This window comes from Oncorhynchus keta, chromosome 19 (assembly GCF_023373465.1).
Source record: "Oncorhynchus keta strain PuntledgeMale-10-30-2019 chromosome 19, Oket_V2, whole genome shotgun sequence".
Lineage (NCBI taxonomy): Eukaryota > Metazoa > Chordata > Actinopteri > Salmoniformes > Salmonidae > Oncorhynchus > Oncorhynchus keta.
Genome location: NC_068439.1, coordinates 33,388,668 through 33,404,704, shown reverse-complemented (window position 1 = coordinate 33,404,704; position 16,037 = coordinate 33,388,668). Strand labels below are relative to the sequence as shown.

At 35.8% G+C, this 16,037-nt stretch overlaps 1 protein-coding gene across 1 annotated transcript in view; it reads right to left on the bottom strand.

The window, feature by feature from the left end:
• Positions 1-16,037, bottom strand: part of LOC118398094 (mucin-5AC-like) — a 221,734-nt gene extending 205,697 nt beyond the window's left edge. The window contains exons 1-32 of the mRNA XM_052468933.1: positions 15,997-16,037; positions 15,836-15,904; positions 15,582-15,682; positions 15,320-15,407; positions 14,567-14,715; positions 14,244-14,374; positions 14,090-14,151; positions 13,836-13,936; positions 13,573-13,660; positions 12,816-12,964; positions 10,745-10,875; positions 10,591-10,652; positions 10,337-10,437; positions 10,075-10,162; positions 9,314-9,462; positions 8,991-9,121; positions 8,837-8,898; positions 8,583-8,683; positions 8,320-8,407; positions 7,564-7,712; positions 5,491-5,621; positions 5,337-5,398; positions 5,083-5,183; positions 4,820-4,907; positions 4,064-4,212; positions 3,741-3,871; positions 3,587-3,648; positions 3,333-3,433; positions 3,070-3,157; positions 2,314-2,462; positions 241-371; positions 87-148 (exon numbers count right to left, since the gene is read on the bottom strand). Of these exons, the coding sequence (XP_052324893.1) occupies positions 87-148; positions 241-371; positions 2,314-2,462; positions 3,070-3,157; positions 3,333-3,433; positions 3,587-3,648; positions 3,741-3,871; positions 4,064-4,212; positions 4,820-4,907; positions 5,083-5,183; positions 5,337-5,398; positions 5,491-5,621; positions 7,564-7,712; positions 8,320-8,407; positions 8,583-8,683; positions 8,837-8,898; positions 8,991-9,121; positions 9,314-9,462; positions 10,075-10,162; positions 10,337-10,437; positions 10,591-10,652; positions 10,745-10,875; positions 12,816-12,964; positions 13,573-13,660; positions 13,836-13,936; positions 14,090-14,151; positions 14,244-14,374; positions 14,567-14,715; positions 15,320-15,407; positions 15,582-15,682; positions 15,836-15,904; positions 15,997-16,037 (3,296 nt within the window). The remainder of the gene's footprint in view (positions 1-86; positions 149-240; positions 372-2,313; positions 2,463-3,069; positions 3,158-3,332; positions 3,434-3,586; positions 3,649-3,740; positions 3,872-4,063; positions 4,213-4,819; positions 4,908-5,082; positions 5,184-5,336; positions 5,399-5,490; positions 5,622-7,563; positions 7,713-8,319; positions 8,408-8,582; positions 8,684-8,836; positions 8,899-8,990; positions 9,122-9,313; positions 9,463-10,074; positions 10,163-10,336; positions 10,438-10,590; positions 10,653-10,744; positions 10,876-12,815; positions 12,965-13,572; positions 13,661-13,835; positions 13,937-14,089; positions 14,152-14,243; positions 14,375-14,566; positions 14,716-15,319; positions 15,408-15,581; positions 15,683-15,835; positions 15,905-15,996) is intronic.

The following is a 16,037-nucleotide window of genomic DNA, read 5'->3' as shown; positions in this document are numbered from 1 at the left end:
AGCAGCAGCTAAATGAAATCTGCAGAAATTCTAAAGAGTGCAGTTGAGAAAGACGGGTTGGTTCAAGGTTATGACGTTGTACTTACATGAGGTTGGCGTTGGGAAATTGAAACTGTTTGCCATCTGGTTCACTGAGAACCTTTTGGAGCTAAAAGGGGACAAAACATCAAGTTGTCAATTACTATCATGACCTGAACATGACCATGGATGTATCTTATGTGTAGAAGTACAGTATCTTACTAGTCTGTTAATTGAATCCTGTATCTGGGTTTCAGTCTCATTGGTGAGTGTGAGTCTATTACTTAGAGACTCCTGGGTTACATTGGTTATTTTGAAACCAAGGTCGATGGCAAATGAAGTGTCTGTAAGTTCTGTGAGCACACAAAAAATGGTCACTATAGCAACAGATCAAATTAACTGCTACAATTTAGGAGTTTCAACAACATTAAAAAACATTCAAGAAGTATTTAGATAGCAGGAGCAGTTGAATGTTTACTTATTAAGAGATTATTTTATAGAGTGGAAAAAATGTCTTCATGAAGCCTAATTTGTTGAACTCACTGATATAAGTTGCATTCTGGAAGGTGGTTTGAGTGGTCGTGAATTGAGGAGACAATTGCTTCTTGACGGCACCAAGGACATCATCCTCAGTGGGGACTGGTGTTTTGACCTTGAATATCAGTTTAACAAAAACTCCCACTGTGCCGAATCTAAGAGAAAATAATAATACATGGAAAATTACATTTCCGAAAGAAAATGTGTGTACTTGCTAGCTTGTCTTAAAGTAATCATGGTTGTAAAATAAGTTACAGGATTGGTAGTCACTGCAGTAGTAATGGTAGTGACTGGTTATAATTGGAAAAAGAAAGTCGATGGAAAGATTAATTGATGGATAGGATAGGAAAGGATAGCCGGAACATTTGAAAGTTGGTTCGGTCTCTCTAGCTTGAACGGTTCAAGAGTTACTATTATTTTTGGTGGGTTATTATATGCTAATTTATACTCATTTAAATTGTTTTAGTTTAGAACGTTTAGAAAATTTTAAAATAATTAGAAAAAGTATGTAAGAAATCTAGTGGTCTTGCCTTCAGCAAGCACATTAATTATAATGGATTGGATTTATATTAAGCCTTTTGACCGATTGATGCACTCAAAGAGCTTTTCTAAAGAAAGGTTGACATTTTGGATGCTTTTAATTAAAACATCAGTAGTTAACGACACAAGCATGGATATACATGGTTCATTGTTGCAAAGGTTCCTTGTTTGACAAAGTGTTAATTGAATTGTATGAAAACATTATAATAAATGATCTTGCTTACCTAGTTGTTGATGTAACTGAAGTCAAAAGGGTAGGAAGTGGTGTGGTGTTGGTAGTTGTTGTTGGGGCAACAGTGGTGGTCAGGAGACCTAGAATAGAAATGGAAATACATTTTAGAGGGATTATAAACTTGTAATATGTCATATAACATTGATATATAAGTGTTTTCGAGATTGAGTATTATACACGTTACATGGTGTTTGATAACTCACTGTCATAAATAAACATAGAAATGACAACCGTATGGTAACAAAAGCAGCATACCTGAGACTTTTAAGACTTCCTGTAGAAAACCACTAGGGTGGTTGACATCTTCCTCTTTGTATACATACGTCACGTTTGCCGTGATCTCAGTGCCATCATCACTGTGGATGTAAAAATGGGTTTTGTGTGAGAGTTAAACATGTTCCTTTCATCCTGTTTAGCTGTACCAGCAGCAGCTAAATGAAATCTGCAGAAATTCTAAAGAGTGCAGTTGAGAAAGACGGGTTGGTTCAAGGTTATGACGTTGTACTTACATGAGGTTGGCGTTGGGAAATTGAAACTGTTTGCCATCTGGTTCACTGAGAACCTTTTGGAGCTAAAAGGGGACAAAACATCAAGTTGTCAATTACTATCATGACCTGAACATGACCATGGATGTATCTTATGTGTAGAAGTACAGTATCTTACTAGTCTGTTAATTGAATCCTGTATCTGGGTTTCAGTCTCATTGGTGAGTGTGAGTCTATTACTTAGAGACTCCTGGGTTACATTGGTTATTTTGAAACCAAGGTCGATGGCAAATGAAGTGTCTGTAAGTTCTGTGAGCACACAAAAAAATGGTCACTATAGCAACAGATCAAATTAACTGCTACAATTTAGGAGTTTCAACAACATTAAAAAACATTCAAGAAGTATTTAGATAGCAGGAGCAGTTGAATGTTTACTTATTAAGAGATTATTTTATAGAGTGGGAAAAAATGTCTTCATGAAGCCTAATTTGTTGAACTCACTGATATAAGTTGCATTCTGGAAGGTGGTTTGAGTGGTCGTGAATTGAGGAGACAATTGCTTCTTGACGGCACCAAGGACATCATCCTCAGTGGGGACTGGTGTTTTGACCTTGAATATCAGTTTAACAAAAACTCCCACTGTGCCGAATCTAAGAGAAAATAATAATACATGGAAAATTACATTTCCGAAAGAAAATGTGTGTACTTGCTAGCTTGTCTTAAAGTAATCATGGTTGTAAAATAAGTTACAGGATTGGTAGTCACTGCAGTAGTAATGGTAGTGACTGGTTATAATTGGAAAAAGAAAGTCGATGGAAAGATTAATTGATGGATAGGATAGGAAAGGATAGCCTGAACATTTGAAAGTTGGTTCGGTCTCTAGCTTGAACGGTTCAAGAGTTACTATTATTTTTGGTGGGTTATTATATGCTAATTTATACTCATTTAAATTGTTTTAGTTTAGAAAGTTTAGAAAATTTTAAAATAATTAGAAAAAGTATGTAAGAAATCTAGTGGTCTTGCCTTCAGCAAGCACATTAATTATAATGGATTGGATTTATATTAAGCCTTTTGACCGATTGATGCACTCAAAGAGCTTTTCTAAAGAAAGGTTGACATTTTGGATGCTTTTAATTAAAACATCAGTAGTTAACGACACAAGCATGGATATACATGGTTCATTGTTGCAAAGGTTCCTTGTTTGACAAAGTGTTAATTGAATTGTATGAAAACATTATAATAAATGATCTTGCTTACCTAGTTGTTGATGTCACTGAAGTCAAAAGGGTAGGAAGTGGTGTGGTGTTGGTAGTTGTTGTTGGGGCAACAGTGGTGGTCAGGAGACCTAGAATAGAAATGGAAATACATTTTAGAGGGATTATAAACTTGTAATATGTCATATAGCATTGATATATAAGTGTTTTCAAGATTGAGTATTATACACGTTACATGGTGTTTGATAACTCACTGTCATAAATAAACATAGAAATGACAACCGTATGGTAACAAAAGCAGCATACCTGAGACTTTTAAGACTTCCTGTAGAAAACCACTAGGGTGGTTGACATCTTCCTCTTTGTATACATACGTCACGTTTGCCGTGATTTCAGTGCCATCATCACTGTGGATGTAAAAATGGGTTTTGTGTGAGTGTTAAACATGTTCCTTGCATCCTGTTTAGCTGCACAAGCAGCAGCTAAATGAAATCTGCAGAAATTCTAAAGAGTGCAGTTGAGAAAGACGGGTTGGTTCAAGGTTATGACGTTGTACTTACATGAAGTTGGCGTTGGGAAATTGAAACTGTTTGCCGTCTGGTTCACTGAGAACCTTATGGAGCTAAAAGGGGACAAAACATCAAGTTGTCAATTACTATCATGACCTGAACATGACCATGGATGTATCTTATGTGTAGAAGTACAGTATCTTACTAGTCTGTTAATTGAATCCTGTATCTGGGTTTCAGTCTCATTGGTGAGTGTGAGTCTATTACTTTGAGACTCCTGGGTTACATTGGTTATTTTGAAACCAAGGTCGATGGCAAATGAAGTGTCTGTAAGTTCTGTGAGCACACAAAAAAATGGTCACTATAGCAACAGATCAAATGAACTGCTACAATTTAGGAGTTTCAACAACATTAAAAAACATTCAAGAAGTATTTAGATAGCAGGAGCAGTTGAATGTTTACTTATTAAGAGATTATTTTATAGAGTGGGAAAAAATGTCTTCATGAAGCCTAATTTGTTGAACTCACTGATATAAGTTGCATTCTGGAAGGTGGTTTGAGTGGTCGTGAATTGAGGAGACAATTGCTTCTTGACGGCACCAAGGACATCATCCTCAGTGGGGACTGGTGTTTTGACCTTGAATATCAGTTTAACAAAAACTCCCACTGTGCCGAATCTAAGAGAAAATAATAATACATGGAAAATTACATTTCCTAAAGAAAATGTGTGTACTTGCTAGCTTGTCTTAAAGTAATCATGGTTGTAAAATAAGTTACAGGATTGGTAGTCACTGCAGTAGTAATGGTAGTGACTGGTTATAATTGGAAAAAGAAAGTCGATGGAAAGATTGATTGATGGATAGGATAGGATAGGAAAGCCTGAACATATGAAAGTTGGTTCGGTCTCTAGCTTGAACGGTTCAAGAGTTAATATTGTTTTTGGTGGGTTATTATATGCTAATTTATACTCATTTAAATTGTTTTAGTTTAGAAAGTTTAGAAAATGTTAAAATAATTAGAAAAAGTATGTAAGAAATCTAGTGGTCTTGCCTTCAGCAAGCACATTAATTATAATGGATTGGATTTATATTAAGCCTTTTGACCGATTGATGCACTCAAAGAGCTTTTCTAAAGAAAGGTTGACATTTTGGATGCTTTTAATTAAAACACCAGTAGTTAACGACACAAGCATGGATATACATGGTTCATTGTTGCAAAGGTTCCTTGTTTGACAAAGTGTTAATTGAATTGTTTGAAAACATTATAATAAATGATCTTGCTTACCTAGTTGTTGATGTCACTGAAGTCAACAGGGTAGGAAGTGGTGTGGTGTTGGTAGTTGTTGTTGGGGCAACAGTGGTGGTCAGGAGACCTAGAATAGAAATGGAAATACATTTTAGAGGGATTATAAACTTGTAATATGTCATATAACATTGATATATAAGTATTTTCGAGATTGAGTATTATACACGTTACATGGTGTTTGATAACTCACTGTCATAAATAAACATAGAAATGACAACCGTATGGTAACAAAAGCAGCATACCTGAGACTTTTAAGACTTCCTGTAGAAAACCACTAGGGTGGTTGACATCTTCCTCTTTGTATACATACGTCACGTTTGCCGTGATCTCAGTGCCATCATCACTGTGGACGTAAAAATGGGTTTTGTCTGAGAGTTAAACATGTTCCTTTCATCCTGTTTAGCTGCACAAGCAGCAGCTAAATGAAATCTGCAGAAATTCTAAAGAGTGCAGTTGAGAAAGACGGGTTGGTTCAAGGTTATGACGTTGTACTTACATGAAGTTGGCGTTGGGAAATTGAAACTGTTTGCCGTCTGGTTCACTGAGAACCTTATGGAGCTAAAAGGGGACAAAACATCAAGTTGTCAATTACTATCATGACCTGAACATGACCATGGATGTATCTTATGTGTAGAAGTACAGTATCTTACTAGTCTGTTAATTGAATCCTGTATCTGGGTTTCGGTCTCATTGGTGAGTGTGAGTCTATTACTTTGAGACTCCTGCGTTACATTGGTTATTTTGAAACCAAGGTCGATGGCAAATGAAGTATCTGTAAGTTCTGTGAGCACACAAAAAAATGGTCACTATTGCAACAGATCAAATGAAGTGCTACAATTTAGGAGTTTCAACAACATTAAAAAACATTCAAGAAGTATTTACATTGCAGGAGCAGTTGAATGTTTACTTATTAAGAGATTATTTTATAGAGTGGAAAAAAATGTCTTCGTGAAGCCTAATTTGTTGAACTCACTGATATAAGTTGCATTCTGGAAGGTGGTTTGAGTGGTCGTGAATTGAGGAGACAATTGCTTCTTGACGGCACCAAGGACATCATCCTCAGTGGGGACTGGTGTTTTGACCTTGAATATCAGTTTAACAAAAACTCCCACTGTGCCGAATCTAAGAGAAAATAATAATACATGGAAAATTACATTTCCTAAAGAAAATGTGTGTACTTGCTAGCTTGTCTTAAAGTAATCATGGTTGTAAAATAAGTTACAGGATTGGTAGTCACTGCAGTAGTAATGGTAGTGACTGGTTATAATTGGAAAAAGAAAGTTGATGGAAAGATTGATTGATGGATAGGATAGGAAAGGAAAGCCTGAACATATGAAAGTTGGTTCGGTCTCTCTAGCTTGAACGGTTCAAGAGTTAATATTATTTTTGGTGGGTTATTATATGCTAATTTATACTCATTTAAATTGTTTTAGTTTAGAACGTTTAGAAAATGTTAAAATAATTAGAAAAAGTATGTAAGAAATCTAGTGGTCTTGCCTTCAGCAAGCACATTAATTATAATGGATTGGATTTATATTAAGCCTTTTGACCGATTGATGCACTCAAAGAGCTTTTCTAAAGAAAGGTTGACATTTTGGATGCTTTTAATTAAAACACCAGTAGTTAACGACACAAGCATGGATATACATGGTTCATTGTTGCAAAGGTTCCTTGTTTGACAAAGTGTTAATTGAATTGTTTGAAAACATTATAATAAATGATCTTGCTTACCTAGTTGTTGATGTCACTGAAGTCAACAGGGTAGGAAGTGGTGTGGTGTTGGTAGTTGTTGTTGGGGCAACAGTGGTGGTCAGGAGACCTAGAATAGAAATGGAAATACATTTTAGAGGGATTATAAACTTGTAATATGTCATATAGCATTGATATATAAGTGTTTTCGAGATTGAGTATTATACACGTTACATGGTGTTTGATAACTCACTGTCATAAATAAACATAGAAATGACAACCGTATGGTAACAAAAGCAGCATACCTGAGACTTTTAAGACTTCCTGTAGAAAACCACTAGGGTGGTTGACATCTTCCTCTTTGTATACATACGTCACGTTTGCCGTGATCTCAGTGCCATCATCACTGTGGACGTAAAAATGGGTTTTGTCTGAGAGTTAAACATGTTCCTTTCATCCTGTTTAGCTGCCAGCAGCAGCTAAATGAAATCTGCAGAAATTCTAAAGAGTGCAGTTGAGAAAGACGGGTTGGTTCAAGGTTATGACGTTGTACTTACATGAGGTTGGCGTTGGGAAATTGAAACTGTTTGCCATCTGGTTCACTGAGAACCTTTTGGAGCTAAAAGGGGACAAAACATCAAGTTGTCAATTACTATCATGACCTGAACATGACCATGGATGTATCTTATGTGTAGAAGTACAGTATCTTACTAGTCTGTTAATTGAATCCTGTATCTGGGTTTCGGTCTCATTGGTGAGTGTGAGTCTATTACTTTGAGACTCCTGCGTTACATTGGTTATTTTGAAACCAAGGTCGATGGCAAATGAAGTATCTGTAAGTTCTGTGAGCACACAAAAAAATGGTCACTATTGCAACAGATCAAATGAAGTGCTACAATTTAGGAGTTTCAACAACATTAAAAAACATTCAAGAAGTATTTACATTGCAGGAGCAGTTGAATGTTTACTTATTAAGAGATTATTTTATAGAGTGGAAAAAAATGTCTTCGTGAAGCCTAATTTGTTGAACTCACTGATATAAGTTGCATTCTGGAAGGTGGTTTGAGTGGTCGTGAATTGAGGAGACAATTGCTTCTTGACGGCACCAAGGACATCATCCTCAGTGGGGACTGGTGTTTTGACCTTGAATATCAGTTTAACCAAAACTCCCACTGTGCCGAATCTAAGAGAAAATAATAATACATGGAAAATTACATTTCCTAAAGAAAATGTGTGTACTTGCTAGCTTGTCTTAAAGTAATCATGGTTGTAAAATAAGTTACAGGATTGGTAGTCACTGCAGTAGTAATGGTAGTGACTGGTTATAATTGGAAAAAGAAAGTCGATGGAAAGATTGATTGATGGATAGGATAGGATAGGAAAGCCTGAACATATGAAAGTTGGTTCGGTCTCTAGCTTGAACGGTTCAAGAGTTAATATTGTTTTTGGTGGGTTATTATATGCTAATTTATACTCATTTAAATTGTTTTAGTTTAGAAAGTTTAGAAAATGTTAAAATAATTAGAAAAAGTATGTAAGAAATCTAGTGGTCTTGCCTTCAGCAAGCACATTAATTATAATGGATTGGATTTATATTAAGCCTTTTGACCGATTGATGCACTCAAAGAGCTTTTCTAAAGAAAGGTTGACATTTTGGATGCTTTTAATTAAAACATCAGTAGTTAACGACACAAGCATGGATATACATGGTTCATTGTTGCAAAGGTTCCTTGTTTGACAAAGTGTTAATTGAATTGTTTGAAAACATTATAATAAATGATCTTGCTTACCTAGTTGTTGATGTCACTGAAGTCAACAGGGTAGGAAGTGGTGTGGTGTTGGTAGTTGTTGTTGGGGCAACAGTGGTGGTCAGGAGACCTAGAATAGAAATGGAAATACATTTTAGAGGGATTATAAACTTGTAATATGTCATATAACATTGATATATAAGTCTTTTCGAGATTGAGTATTATACACGTTACATGGTGTTTGATAACTCACTGTCATAAATAAACATAGAAATGACAACCGTATGGTAACAAAAGCAGCATACCTGAGACTTTTAAGACTTCCTGTAGAAAACCACTAGGGTGGTTGACATCTTCCTCTTTGTATACATACGTCACGTTTGCCGTGATCTCAGTGCCATCATCACTGTGGACGTAAAAATGGGTTTTGTCTGAGAGTTAAACATGTTCCTTTCATCCTGTTTAGCTGCACAAGCAGCAGCTAAATGAAATCTGCAGAAATTCTAAAGAGTGCAGTTGAGAAAGACGGGTTGGTTCAAGGTTATGACGTTGTACTTACATGAAGTTGGCGTTGGGAAATTGAAACTGTTTGCCGTCTGGTTCACTGAGAACCTTATGGAGCTAAAAGGGGACAAAACATCAAGTTGTCAATTACTATCATGACCTGAACATGACCATGGATGTATCTTATGTGTAGAAGTACAGTATCTTACTAGTCTGTTAATTGAATCCTGTATCTGGGTTTCGGTCTCATTGGTGAGTGTGAGTCTATTACTTTGAGACTCCTGGGTTACATTGGTTATTTTGAAACCAAGGTCGATGGCAAATGAAGTGTCTGTAAGTTCTGTGAGCACACAAAAAAATGGTCACTATAGCAACAGATCAAATTAAGTGCTACAATTTAGGAGTTTCAACAACATTAAAAAACATTCAAGAAGTATTTACATTGCAGGAGCAGTTGAATGTTTACTTATTAAGAGATTATTTTATAGAGTGGAAAAAAATGTCTTCGTGAAGCCTAATTTGTTGAACTCACTGATATAAGTTGCATTCTGGAAGGTGGTTTGAGTGGTCGTGAATTGAGGAGACAATTGCTTCTTGACGGCACCAAGGACATCATCCTCAGTGGGGACTGGTGTTTTGACCTTGAATATCAGTTTAACAAAAACTCCCACTGTGCCGAATCTAAGAGAAAATAATAATACATGGAAAATTACATTTCCGAAAGAAAATGTGTGTACTTGCTAGCTTGTCTTAAAGTAATCATGGTTGTAAAATAAGTTACAGGATTGGTAGTCACTGCAGTAGTAATGGTAGTGACTGGTTATAATTGGAAAAACTAGGTAGATGGAAAGATTGATTGATTGATGGATAGGATAGGAAAGGAAAGCCTGAACATATGAAAGTTGGTTCGGTCTCTCTTTCTTGAACGGTTCAAGAGTTAATATTATTTTTGTTAGTTATTATATGCAAATTTATACTAATTTAAATTGTTTTAGTTTAGAACGTTTAGAAAATGTTAAAATAATTAGAAAAAGTATGTAAGAAATCTAGTGGTCTTGCCTTCAGCAAGCACATTAATTATAATGGATTGGATTTATATTAAGCCTTTTGACCGATTGATGCACTCAAAGAGCTTTTCTAAAGAAAGGTTGACATTTTGGATGCTTTTAATTAAAACACCAGTAGTTAACGACACAAGCATGGATATACATGGTTCATTGTTGCAAAGGTTCCTTGTTTGACAAAGTGTTAATTGAATTGTTTGAAAACATTATAATAAATGATCTTGCTTACCTAGTTGTTGATGTCACTGAAGTCAACAGGGTAGGAAGTGGTGTGGTGTTGGTAGTTGTTGTTGGGGCAACAGTGGTGGTCAGGAGACCTAGAATAGAAATGGAAATACATTTTAGAGGGATTATAAACTTGTAATATGTCATATAACATTGATATATAAGTCTTTTCGAGATTGAGTATTATACACGTTACATGGTTTTGATAACTCACTGTCATAAATAAACATAGAAATGACAACCGTATGGTAACAAAAGCAGCATACCTGAGACTTTTAAGACTTCCTGTAGAAAACCACTAGGGTGGTTGACATCTTCCTCTTTGTATACATACGTCACGTTTGCCGTGATCTCAGTGCCATCATCACTGTGGACGTAAAAATGGGTTTTGTCTGAGAGTTAAACATGTTCCTTTCATCCTGTTTAGCTGCACCAGCAGCAGCTAAATGAAATCTGCAGAAATTCTAAAGAGTGCAGTTGAGAAAGACGGGTTGGTTCAAGGTTATGACGTTGTACTTACATGAGGTTGGCGTTGGGAAATTGAAACTGTTTGCCATCTGGTTCACTGAGAACCTTATGGAGCTAAAAGGGGACAAAACATCAAGTTGTCAATTACTATCATGACCTGAACATGACCATGGATGTATCTTATGTGTAGAAGTACAGTATCTTACTAGTCTGTTAATTGAATCCTGTATCTGGGTTTCAGTCTCATTGGTGAGTGTGAGTCTATTACTTAGAGACTCCTGGGTTACATTGGTTATTTTGAAACCAAGGTCGATGGCAAATGAAGTGTCTGTAAGTTCTGTGAGCACACAAAAAAATGGTCACTATAGCAACAGATCAAATTAACTGCTACAATTTAGGAGTTTCAACAACATTAAAAAACATTCAAGAAGTATTTAGATAGCAGGAGCAGTTGAATGTTTACTTATTAAGAGATTATTTTATAGAGTGGAAAAAAATGTCTTCGTGAAGCCTAATTTGTTGAACTCACTGATATAAGTTGCATTCTGGAAGGTGGTTTGAGTGGTCGTGAATTGAGGAGACAATTGCTTCTTGACGGCACCAAGGACATCATCCTCAGTGGGGACTGGTGTTTTGACCTTGAATATCAGTTTAACCAAAACTCCCACTGTGCCGAATCTAAGAGAAAATAATAATACATGGAAAATTACATTTCCTAAAGAAAATGTGTGTACTTGCTAGCTTGTCTTAAAGTAATCATGGTTGTAAAATAAGTTACAGGATTGGTAGTCACTGCAGTAGTAATGGTAGTGACTGGTTATAATTGGAAAAAGAAAGTCGATGGAAAGATTGATTGATGGATAGGATAGGAAAGGAAAGCCTGAACATATGAAAGTTGGTTCGGTCTCTAGCTTGAACGGTTCAAGAGTTACTATTATTTTTGGTGGGTTATTATATGCTAATTTATACTCATTTAAATTGTTTTAGTTTAGAAAGTTTAGAAAATTTTAAAATAATTAGAAAAAGTATGTAAGAAATCTAGTGGTCTTGCCTTCAGCAAGCACATTAATTATAATGGATTGGATTTATATTAAGCCTTTTGACCGATTGATGCACTCAAAGAGCTTTTCTAAAGAAAGGTTGACATTTTGGATGCTTTTAATTAAAACATCAGTAGTTAACGACACAAGCATGGATATACATGGTTCATTGTTGCAAAGGTTCCTTGTTTGACAAAGTGTTAATTGAATTGTTTGAAAACATTATAATAAATGATCTTGCTAACCTAGTTGTTGATGTGACTGAAGTCAAAAGGGTAGGAAGTGGTGTGGTGTTGGTAGTTGTTGTTGGGGCAACAGTGGTGGTCAGGAGACCTAGAATAGAAATGGAAATACATTTTAGAGGGATTATAAACTTGTAATATGTCATATAACATTGATATATAAGTCTTTTCGAGATTGAGTATTATACACGTTACATGGTGTTTGATAACTCACTGTCATAAATAAACATAGAAATGACAACCGTATGGTAACAAAAGCAGCATACCTGAGACTTTTAAGACTTCCTGTAGAAAACCACTAGGGTGGTTGACATCTTCCTCTTTGTATACATACGTCACGTTTGCCGTGATCTCAGTGCCATCATCACTGTGGACGTAAAAATGGGTTTTGTGAGAGTTAAACATGTTCCTTTCATCCTGTTTAGCTGTACCAGCAGCAGCTAAATGAAATCTGCAGAAATTCTAAAGAGTGCAGTTGAGAAAGACGGGTTGGTTCAAGGTTATGACGTTGTACTTACATGAGGTTGGCGTTGGGAAATTGAAACTGTTTGCCATCTGGTTCACTGAGAACCTTATGGAGCTAAAAGGGGACAAAACATCAAGTTGTCAATTACTATCATGACCTGAACATGACCATGGATGTATCTTATGTGTAGAAGTACAGTATCTTACTAGTCTGTTAATTGAATCCTGTATCTGGGTTTCAGTCTCATTGGTGAGTGTGAGTCTATTACTTAGAGACTCCTGGGTTACATTGGTTATTTTGAAACCAAGGTCGATGGCAAATGAAGTGTCTGTAAGTTCTGTGAGCACACAAAAAAATGGTCACTATAGCAACAGATCAAATTAACTGCTACAATTTAGGAGTTTCAACAACATTAAAAAACATTCAAGAAGTATTTAGATAGCAGGAGCAGTTGAATGTTTACTTATTAAGAGATTATTTTATAGAGTGGGAAAAAATGTCTTCATGAAGCCTAATTTGTTGAACTCACTGATATAAGTTGCATTCTGGAAGGTGGTTTGAGTGGTCGTGAATTGAGGAGACAATTGCTTCTTGACGGCACCAAGGACATCATCCTCAGTGGGGACTGGTGTTTTGACCTTGAATATCAGTTTAACAAAAACTCCCACTGTGCCGAATCTAAGAGAAAATAATAATACATGGAAAATTACATTTCCGAAAGAAAATGTGTGTACTTGCTAGCTTGTCTTAAAGTAATCATGGTTGTAAAATAAGTTACAGGATTGGTAGTCACTGCAGTAGTAATGGTAGTGACTGGTTATAATTGGAAAAAGAAAGTCGATGGAAAGATTAATTGATGGATAGGATAGGAAAGGATAGCCGGAACATTTGAAAGTTGGTTCGGTCTCTCTAGCTTGAACGGTTCAAGAGTTACTATTATTTTTGGTGGGTTATTATATGCTAATTTATACTCATTTAAATTGTTTTAGTTTAGAACGTTTAGAAAATTTAAAATAATTAGAAAAAGTATGTAAGAAATCTAGTGGTCTTGCCTTCAGCAAGCACATTAATTATAATGGATTGGATTTATATTAAGCCTTTTGACCGATTGATGCACTCAAAGAGCTTTTCTAAAGAAAGGTTGACATTTTGGATGCTTTTAATTAAAACATCAGTAGTTAACGACACAAGCATGGATATACATGGTTCATTGTTGCAAAGGTTCCTTGTTTGACAAAGCGTTAATTGAATTGTATGAAAACATTATAATAAATGATCTTGCTAACCTAGTTGTTGATGTGACTGAAGTCAAAAGGGTAGGAAGTGGTGTGGTGTTGGTAGTTGTTGTTGGGGCAACAGTGGTGGTCAGGAGACCTAGAATAGAAATGGAAATACATTTTAGAGGGATTATAAACTTGTAATATGTCATATAACATTGATATATAAGTCTTTTCGAGATTGAGTATTATACACGTTACATGGTGTTTGATAACTCACTGTCATAAATAAACATAGAAATGACAACCGTATGGTAACAAAAGCAGCATACCTGAGACTTTTAAGACTTCCTGTAGAAAACCACTAGGGTGGTTGACATCTTCCTCTTTGTATACATACGTCACGTTTGCCGTGATCTCAGTGCCATCATCACTGTGGACGTAAAAATGGGTTTTGTGTGAGAGTTAAACATGTTCCTTTCATCCTGTTTAGCTGTACCAGCAGCAGCTAAATGAAATCTGCAGAAATTCTAAAGAGTGCAGTTGAGAAAGACGGGTTGGTTCAAGGTTATGACGTTGTACTTACATGAGGTTGGCGTTGGGAAATTGAAACTGTTTGCCATCTGGTTCACTGAGAACCTTTTGGAGCTAAAAGGGGACAAAACATCAAGTTGTCAATTACTATCATGACCTGAACATGACCATGGATGTATCTTATGTGTAGAAGTACAGTATCTTACTAGTCTGTTAATTGAATCCTGTATCTGGGTTTCAGTCTCATTGGTGAGTGTGAGTCTATTACTTAGAGACTCCTGGGTTACATTGGTTATTTTGAAACCAAGGTCGATGGCAAATGAAGTGTCTGTAAGTTCTGTGAGCACACAAAAAAATGGTCACTATAGCAACAGATCAAATTAACTGCTACAATTTAGGAGTTTCAACAACATTAAAAAACATTCAAGAAGTATTTAGATAGCAGGAGCAGTTGAATGTTTACTTATTAAGAGATTATTTTATAGAGTGGGAAAAAATGTCTTCATGAAGCCTAATTTGTTGAACTCACTGATATAAGTTGCATTCTGGAAGGTGGTTTGAGTGGTCGTGAATTGAGGAGACAATTGCTTCTTGACGGCACCAAGGACATCATCCTCAGTGGGGACTGGTGTTTTGACCTTGAATATCAGTTTAACAAAAACTCCCACTGTGCCGAATCTAAGAGAAAATAATAATACATGGAAAATTACATTTCCTAAAGAAAATGTGTGTACTTGCTAGCTTGTCTTAAAGTAATCATGGTTGTAAAATAAGTTACAGGATTGGTAGTCACTGCAGTAGTAATGGTAGTGACTGGTTATAATTGGAAAAAGAAAGTTGATGGAAAGATTGATTGATGGATAGGATAGGAAAGCCTGAACATATGAAAGTTGGTTCGGTCTCTCTAGCTTGAACGGTTCAAGAGTTAATATTGTTTTTGGTGGGTTATTATATGCTAATTTATACTCATTTAAATTGTTTTAGTTTAGAAAGTTTAGAAAATGTTAAAATAATTAGAAAAAGTATGTAAGAAATCTAGTGGTCTTGCCTTCAGCAAGCACATTAATTATAATGGATTGGATTTATATTAAGCCTTTTGACCGATTGATGCACTCAAAGAGCTTTTCTAAAGAAAGGTTGACATTTTGGATGCTTTTAATTAAAACACCAGTAGTTAACGACACAAGCATGGATATACATGGTTCATTGTTGCAAAGGTTCCTTGTTTGACAAAGTGTTAATTGAATTGTTTGAAAACATTATAATAAATGATCTTGCTAACCTAGTTGTTGATGTCACTGAAGTCAACAGGGTAGGAAGTGATGTGGTGTTGGTAGTTGTTGTTGGGGCAACAGTGGTGGTCAGGAGACCTAGAATAGAAATGGAAATACATTTTAGAGGGATTATAAACTTGTAATATGTCATATAACATTGATATATAAGTCTTTTCGAGATTGAGTATTATACACGTTACATGGTTTTGATAACTCACTGTCATAAATAAACATAGAAATGACAACCGTATGGTAACAAAAGCAGCATACCTGAGACTTTTAAGACTTCCTGTAGAAAACCACTAGGGTGGTTGACATCTTCCTCTTTGTATACATACGTCACGTTTGCCGTGATTTCAGTGCCATCATCACTGTGGACGTAAAAATGGGTTTTGTCTGAGAGTTAAACATGTTCCTTTCATCCTGTTTAGCTGCACAAGCAGCAGCTAAATGAAATCTGCAGAAATTCTAAAGAGTGCAGTTGAGAAAGACGGGTTGGTTCAAGGTTATGACGTTGTACTTACATGAAGTTGGCGTTGGGAAATTGAAACTGTTTGCCGTCTGGTTCACTGAGAACCTTATAGGAGCTGGAGCTAAAAGGGGACAAAACATCAAGTTGTCAATTACTATCATGACCTGAACATGACCATGGATGTATCTTATGTGTAGAAGTACAGTATCTTACTAGTCTGTTAATTGAATCCTGTATCTGGGTTTCAGTCTCAT